At 39.4% G+C, this 7929-nt stretch overlaps 1 protein-coding gene across 4 annotated transcripts in view; it reads left to right on the top strand.

Annotated features, from left to right (window-relative positions):
* LOC107695294 (cold shock domain-containing protein E1-like) overlaps positions 1 to 7929 on the top strand; it is a 14348-nt gene that overhangs the window by 4276 nt on the left and 2143 nt on the right. For 2 of the 4 annotated variants that reach the window (XM_016495147.1, XM_016495148.1), the window contains exons 3-19: positions 29 to 172; positions 868 to 1066; positions 1594 to 1760; positions 2273 to 2359; positions 2865 to 2962; positions 3056 to 3137; positions 3555 to 3683; positions 3882 to 4007; positions 4117 to 4332; positions 4426 to 4566; positions 4760 to 4927; positions 6723 to 6830; positions 6952 to 7127; positions 7198 to 7310; positions 7393 to 7512; positions 7655 to 7833; positions 7918 to 7925. In XM_016495147.1, the coding sequence (XP_016350633.1) occupies positions 29 to 172; positions 868 to 1066; positions 1594 to 1760; positions 2273 to 2359; positions 2865 to 2962; positions 3056 to 3137; positions 3555 to 3683; positions 3882 to 4007; positions 4117 to 4332; positions 4426 to 4566; positions 4760 to 4927; positions 6723 to 6830; positions 6952 to 7127; positions 7198 to 7310; positions 7393 to 7512; positions 7655 to 7833; positions 7918 to 7925 (2261 nt within the window). The remainder of the gene's footprint in view (positions 1 to 28; positions 173 to 867; positions 1067 to 1593; positions 1761 to 2272; positions 2360 to 2864; positions 2963 to 3055; positions 3138 to 3554; positions 3684 to 3881; positions 4008 to 4116; positions 4333 to 4425; positions 4567 to 4759; positions 4928 to 6722; positions 6831 to 6951; positions 7128 to 7197; positions 7311 to 7392; positions 7513 to 7654; positions 7834 to 7917; positions 7926 to 7929) is intronic. The other 2 variants (XM_016495145.1, XM_016495146.1) reach the window with 2 other exon arrangements.

The following is a 7929-nucleotide window of genomic DNA, read 5'->3' as shown; positions in this document are numbered from 1 at the left end:
CTCTCCCCCCCCCTGCCTTTACCTGAAGATGGAGGCCTCTGATACCCCTGTTGCTGTCCCCACCCCCTCCACCTCAAGTCAGCCAATCCCCCGCTCCGCCTCAGTCTCATGCCATGTCTCTCGTGCATCAGGGGGCAAAAAGCAAAAGCGGACCCCCTTGTATCAGCAATCTGTAAGTGGGCATGATGGGACAGTCTGTGCCGGCTTGATGTCCTCACTGGCAAAGAATACCTGACACTGTAACTGCATGCTTTAAGTTTGGGAGTTGTAAAGCTTTTGGCTTTACAGGGCTATTTGGGTCCATAAAATCTGTTTTTGATTGTCTAACTTTTGACCACATGCCTGCCCAACCGTTTACGTACATTTCACTTGATTTGTGGGTGAAGTTCTACACCGAGACCTAGTCCTAACTTTGAATGAGGAGACGAGTTTGTTTGTGTGCATATTCTAATATATAATTAAGTCAGTGTGCAGTGGATTAAATGCATGAATTTTAATTTCTAGGTTTAATATGAAACCGACGGTACTTGCATTTGTGTGTTCTTTAGTATTGTGTAGGTACAGCAGATTTATCCTGGTCATTTTGATCTACTTGATCAGGGAACCAGTTCAAGCAGACCAAACGGAGAAGAGAAACTTAAACCTACATGCCACAACAAATGAATGGGACAGCGTTTCCCCTCTTTAAATTTTTCTTTTTCATAGTTGCAAATACCCGCAGTATTTAAAATCCTGTTTCATCCCATTTGACCATTTCCACACTTGTGTTCTGATCTGTTGTGAAGCAGTCGGATGTGTGGAGAGTGCTGAAGGTCGAAAATTGAGCAAGTGCATTTTTACCTCATCCTATGTCTTATTTCTCCATAGATGAGTTTTGACCCCAGTCTGCTGCATAATAATGGCCATGGTGGCTTTGCCAATGGAACGAGCTTGGGAGTTCGTGAGACGGGAGTGGTTGAAAAACTGCTAGCATCATACGGTTTCATTCAGTGCTCTGAGAGACAGGCCCGCCTCTTCTTCCACTGCTCTCAGTACAACGGCAACCTGCAGGAGCTGAAGATCGGAGGTATGAGCTGAATGGGGTTTGTGAAATGGCAGGAACTAGGGCTGAACAATGTAACAAAAAATTACATATTTAGCCTTTTGATGATAACATTTTTGGTCAAGTGTAGTACCAAAAAATAATTGAATATGTCTCTTTGAAAGTCATTGAACCAGCATTTTGAATTGTCATTTAAAATTGCTGAAACATTACTTCAATTAAACCTACTCAGTCTATTGCCATTTTTTTGCTTCTGAAATCTGAGACTCTTATCTCCATTTTAACCATCTCATTCTTGGGTGTTGCGAGATCAGGAAGAATCATAAAACTAGACTAGTGGTGGTGCTTTAACAAAAGCTTATGGCCAAAATACAACAATTATTAAAATTGTAGTGTACAAATCTCTGGTAAAATCATCACAAATGTCTTGTCTCTGTATTCAGTAACAAGACCTTGTTGCCCGAAATACAAGCAGTAAATATTTAGTGTATTGTAATGCATCTTAATGCAGGAACTGACTTCCATGTTTTGTCTGTTCTGCCACTTTTCAGACGATGTGGAGTTTGAGGTGTCGTCTGATAGACGCACTGGCAAACCAATTGCGGTGAAGCTGGTAAAAATCAAGGCAGAAATGTTGCCAGAAGAGCGAATTTCTGGGCAGGTGGGGCCTGACTTGCACGCCTCTCCTTTAACTGTGCTGCATGGTTTTATTCATCCAGTTAAGGAACACATTTTACTTTTGTGTTTTATTGTCCTTGTCCCATTAATGTCCGTCATTGTTGGTTTCGAGCTCATTTTTAATCCATATTGACCTGGAAAATGCATAAATCACTGGTTTCAATTATTAGGAGTAGCAATCCTCTTAACTGACCTGATGCTAATGCTTCATTTTGTGTGGGTTCACAATGAGCTTGATTGTCTTTGTGTTTTGCGGTCTTGTTGGGAGAACTTTTCATCTTCATTTAATAATAGAGTTATGAGAGAAACAAATCTTGATTTGTTCTCAATGTCAAGTCTGTCATTCATGTACTTAAATATTCAATTTATGACTGGTTCTTTGAACTCAGAAGTACAAGTCAAATCTTAACCTAAATATTCTTTGTTTTTGTTTTTTTAGTCTGTCTGTTCAGGGACCTTCTCTTTAGCATTTAAACATGGTTAGTTGATCCTGTCTCTCACTGATGCAGCCTCTAACCCTGTCTTGTCTATTTGAACGTCCCCTTTCTTCAGGTAGTGTCAGCTATCCCCTCTCACTTGGACGGGAAGTCCGCACCCGGCCAAGTGCCCACAGGCAGTGTGTGTTATGAGAGGAACGGGGTGAGTGTCATTTATTCTCATTTGCAGAGTTTCCTATATATTTTAGACATTCGCTCATCTTCTATCCCCTTTTGAGACCATTTTGTGACCGACATCAGGGCTCTACGCTTACTTTTCTTTTTAGGAGCACTTGTGCTCTCTACACTGCGCAATGAATCTCTCACTTTGCTTATGAAAGGATTCGTGAGATACGTCTGTGATACATTACTCAATGCTGCAAAAACACGTAGAAACATTTGAAGCTCCCCTGAGCGATCACAAGTATGATGATGATCGGGTCAGTCGCACTGGTGCTCCTAAAAAAATGTTTATAGTCGCACGCAGTAGTTTTCAGTCGCAAATGCGACTGAAATGGTCGCACTGTAGAGCCCTGGATATAGCTTAGCAAACCAAAAGAAAAGCTGAGTGACAGCAGTTCTGTGGTTCATAAACTGGTCTTTATATGGAACACTGATGGTAGCGGTTGCTGTTTCTGAAGGCGTTTGTGGTTTAAATCTTCTCACAGGAAGTATTTTATTTGACCTACACCCCTGAGGATATCGAAGGAAACGTTACTTTAGATACTGGAGATAAAGTCTGTTTTTACATGGAGACCAACAAGCAGTAAGTTAATTTCTGTAATGTCTGATTAAATTCGGTATAATTTCAAAAGAGCAACATTTTTGGGTGTGAAAATGGTTTATTTTTGTTTTTCAGTACTGGTGCTGTTAGTGCTCACAACATTGTATTGGTAAAGAAGAAACAGTCAAGATGTCAGGGAGTTGTTTGTGCTACCAAGGTAAGGATCTGATTCAAATATGAGTTTGCAGTAGTTGCTTTTTTTTGTAGACATACTGAGGAATAGTGATCTCCTGCCCTCTGGTGGGAAGGAGAATAGCAAAAGACTTCTCTTATCTCAGCATTCTGCTAGAATAGTCAAATGTAGTTGTGTGGGTTTAGCAATAACGTGTATAGTGGTTAGTTTTTTTTGTTGTTTTTTTTTTACATGTTTGAATTTAAACTTGCAGTAACTTGTAGAACATTGTTCAGAACATAGCTGCAAATTTTGACTACAGTTCTAAAATTCAAAATTAGAATGTGAAAATTAGAATTTTAAAGTCGAGTGCCAGTTTTTGTTTTTTGTTTTTCAAGTATATTTTCAAATATACTTTTTGTTAAAGTTTTGTTTGTTTCAAATCTAAAATTGTTCTTGCAGGAGGCCTTTGGATTCATTGAACGAGGAGATGTTGTGAAGGAGATCTTCTTCCACTACAGTGAGTTTAAAGGAGATCTGGAGGCTCTACAAGCTGGAGATGATGTGGAATTCACCATTAAAGAAAGAAATGTGAGCAATTGATGAAGAAATGTTTTTAAAAAGCAAAAAATTTTTTATTGAGGATCTGTTGGTCTTTGGTTAGTAACTAATACTCACTGATAAGATACAAAAGATTTTACTTTAAAACACTGAGTGAAATTACTAGTCATGAGATGCACTGCCGTTTCAAACAGCTGTATTGAGGTTGTTTCTGTGTGTGTCTCATAGGGCAAGGAAGTGGCCACAGATGTGAGACTGTTGCCTCAGGGCACTGTTATATTTGAGGACATCAGTATTGAGACTTTCGAGGGAACTGTCGCCAAGGTTATTCCCAAGGCCCCCACCAAGAATCAGGTTTGCGAATCGGCTCTTGCCATTAGTCTTCCCAGACTCCCACGATAACATTACCATATAGATCCTGCTTGCAAGTTAAATCGAATAAGACTCCATCTGTCTCTCTCAGAACGACCCACTGCCTGGGCGAATCAGTGCCAGAATTAATTTCACTGACAAAGAGCTGCTATTCGGGGAGAAGGACACCAAGTCCAAAGTGACGCTGCTTGAGGGAGACCATGTCCAGTTCAATATATCCACCGACCGTCGGGACAAACTGGAGAGAGCGACAAATATCGACATCCTCCCTGACACTTTCCATTTCACAAAGGAGACCCGTGAAATGGTGCGACTGCTGAAATTTGTCCTTGGTTCCTTGCAAAGCTGTTTTACTTTTTGCCAATGTTGGCTTTGTCTCTCTCCTTGTCTTTTTGTGCAGGGTGTGATAGCTGCCATGCGTGATGGTTTTGGCTTCATCAAATGTGTGGACCGTGATGCCCGAATGTTCTTTCATTTCAGCGAGGTTCTGGAAGAGAGCCAACTGCACATTTCTGATGAAGTGGAATTCACTGTTGTCCCTGTGAGTTCCCAGATATCACCACACCAGAACCACTTTTGTGTTCCTGTATATGCAATTTTTATTTATATATATGTATATCTCTCTCTCTCTCTCATCCTGTCAAGCCGCCATCCTGTTTGCTGGATATTTGAATGTAAATTGTAATTGTGGTCTTACATTGACTAGCTTTAAAACATCCCCTTTCCTCTATCAGGACATGCTGTCAGCCCAAAGGAACCATGCAGTGCGGATCAAAAAGCTGCCCAAGGGCACAGTGTCGTTCCACACTCAATCTGAGCTGTGTTTTGTGGGGGTGGTAGAGAAAGAAGCTGTGCCTGCTACCAACAACAAGAACTCCAGCCCCAGCAAGGGCAAAGAGAAGGTAGGCTAACTCTTGACTTCCTGAATCTACACTACCATTCAAAAGTTTGGGGTTGGCAAGGTGGTTTTGAAAAAAAGTTTCTTATGCTCACCAAGGCTGCATTTATTTGATCCAAAATGCAATAAAACTGTAATATTGTAAAAGTTACAATTTAAAATAACTTGTATTTATTGTTTTAAATGTAGTTTATGCTTACAATGACAAAGCTAAATTTTCAACAGCCATTACACTAGACTTCATGGATCCTTCGGAATTAATTATAATATACTTATTTGATGCTCATGAAACATTTCTTATCAATGTTTAAAACAATTGTACTAAATATTTTAGTGGCAGTGGTGATACTTTTTTTCAGGATTCTTTAAATAGAAAGTTGAAAAGAACAGCATTTATTTTAAATAGAAATATTTTGTAACATTGTTTTTTGCTGTCATTTGATCAAATTAGTGTGTCCTTGCTGAATAAAGAAAATCGTAATGACCCCAAACTTTTGAAATGTAGTGTATATGCAGTTGATTTTAATGTATTTCTTAAGAGTCCTTAAAGTACACATCTGTGGAGATTGTGTAGAACCATCAGTCATAATTATGAAGAGGGAGTTTGAAAATGGAGGAATTTAGTTGCTCAGTATTTTTGTTTTTAATTTTGCTTTCCAAACTTTTGTATCCTGTATCTGCTTGTCTCCCTCTGAATTGGCACAATCACAAAAAACAATAGAAGGCTTTGAAGTGCTATAAAATGCTACTATCTTTTGTCTGACCTTCTATTCTGTGTTTTGTTTTATTTTTATTTTAACCATGCTCGTCTTCATTAGAAAAAAGACAAGGTAGGCTGCTGTTTTCTGCATGCTGCCTCTCCTCCACAGTGTAGACTGTTCAGTCATGCTGTTAGAAATTTATGTTCTGATAACAAGATATACTACTATTTTGAGTAGTAAAGTAAAAGTTTTATTTTGTATTTGATTCACCTCCAATTCAAACTTTTTTTTTGACTGGTTAAAATTAGTCACGGATGTGTCTAATCCTCCATATTTCTCTTCTTTTTTTTTTCTTTTTTTTTAAGGGAAAAGTTTGCCCATGACTGTTTGTTTGGTTATGAGGCCTGTTGGCATGAGCTTAGATTTAATAGCTTTAAATCATACAGACATGTTAACCTCATAACCAACTCAACCAAGCTGTGCCACTCAGTGTGTGCATTCTTGTGTGAGGGGTATAACGGTTCAGTTTCTGTCACTCATGCAATTAATTTTTAAAATGTAAACCGCACAGTTCATAAACATTTTCAACCATGGCACAAATGTGTACCAAACCGTGACTGACAAACTGTATGGGAGCAGTTTTACCCTTTGTGTAAGTGTGTGCATGATGGCTAAATATTGTGAAGCGTTAGATGTTTGAGTTTTTTTATTTTATTTACTCCTACTTTATTTTCCCCATGCTTTGGCAAAGGCAAAGCTAGGATTTTTATAATTTATGGCCGCTGATATCCAGATACCTAATCTTGTTTACATGGTCCTCATGTGTCTGCAGTCTGATTTGTTGAAACTGGCCTTCAGCACTGAAACTTATTTAAAAAAATAAAAATTTAGTTCACAACTAGGTCTAATTTCTGTACTTGATCTTGAAGGTGCACTCGGTAGTATTTTCATTTTCAAAAAAAGTTTAAAATGACATACATCCTGACTGTTCATCTCATAAGTTTACAGTATAACAGTCTACTGAGTGCACCTCCGTTCTGGATATATGGTGAATGTTGTTGGTTCTTATGTGAATGTGTATATTTGTGTTGTCACCAGGATGCAGAGGAAGGCGAGATTGCGTATGAAGACAGTGGAGTGAAGAGCACTCTTCCCTATTATATTAAAGACCTGGAGGGAGGCGCTTACCCACAGCTTGGAGACAAGGTACATTAGACAGGCGCTGTGGTTCAGTGTTACTTGTGCTTACTGAATTTATCCTTGGATTAATAGGGTAGTTTTTCAACCTGATAATTTGTTTTAATGTAAACCCCCATGTCTCCACTAGGTGGAGTTCTCCATCAGTGAGGTGAAACGCACCGGACAGCAAAGCGCTGTGTCCCTCAGGATCCTTAATCGTGCTGTTGGCACCAAGAGGCTTCTGGGATACATAGCAACACTGAAGGATAACTTTGGCTTCATAGAAACAGCCAATCATGATCAGGAGATTTTCTTCCACTACAGGTAATAAAAGTTTCTTCTTGAAGGTTTTTTTTTTTTTTGATTGTCATTGTTTACTCTGATTTGTGTGCAGTGAGGTATGTGGGGATGTGGATAACATGGACCTGGGGGATACAGTGGAGTACACTCTCTCCAAGGGCAAAGGAAACAAAATCAGTGCTGAGAAGGTCACCAAAGTTGCAGCTGGTATGTTGCAGAGACTTTTTAGTGGTTTGGCATTAATACATTAATAATTGGTTCACGCAAATAACACAACTCTGTGTGTCAGTGAATGGAGTAGGAGAGGATGTGAGTAATACCATGTTCCTGGGGAAAGTTGTTCGGCCCTTGCGCAGTGTGGACCCCTCTCAGACTGATTATCAAGGCCTTATTGAGATCACAGAGGAAGGTGGGTGACGAGCTATTTTCTTTTTTTTTTTTCGTGTGTGGTCCTTTTAAAATCCATCTAGAGTATTTTATAAACGTGTTAGAAACAATGAACTCCACTCATTTGTAATTAATTACTGTTCTTTGCTCAAACACTTCACCAGGAGCCAGTAAGGGTCAGAGTTATCCGTTCGGCATCGTTGGTATGGCCAATAAAGGTGACTGTCTGCAAAAGGGTGAGATGGTGAAGTTTCAGTTGTGTACAGTGACCCAGACAGGACAAAAGATGGCCTGCAACATTGTGCCTCAGCGTAGAGCCCTGGTGGAGTGTGTCAAAGATCAGGTAAACTTAATAATGCAAGAAAGTGATTAAATAGTTTTTAAATTAAGACACTGGCTAAAAGTAGTGTTCCCCCCCCCCCCCAATTTTGGTTTACCA

This window comes from Sinocyclocheilus anshuiensis, unplaced genomic scaffold (assembly GCF_001515605.1).
Source record: "Sinocyclocheilus anshuiensis isolate Anshui unplaced genomic scaffold, SAMN03320099.WGS_v1.1 scaffold122, whole genome shotgun sequence".
Taxonomy (NCBI): domain Eukaryota; kingdom Metazoa; phylum Chordata; class Actinopteri; order Cypriniformes; family Cyprinidae; genus Sinocyclocheilus; species Sinocyclocheilus anshuiensis.
Note: the sequence above shows the minus strand (reverse complement) of the source record. Positions and strands in the feature narration are given on the sequence as shown.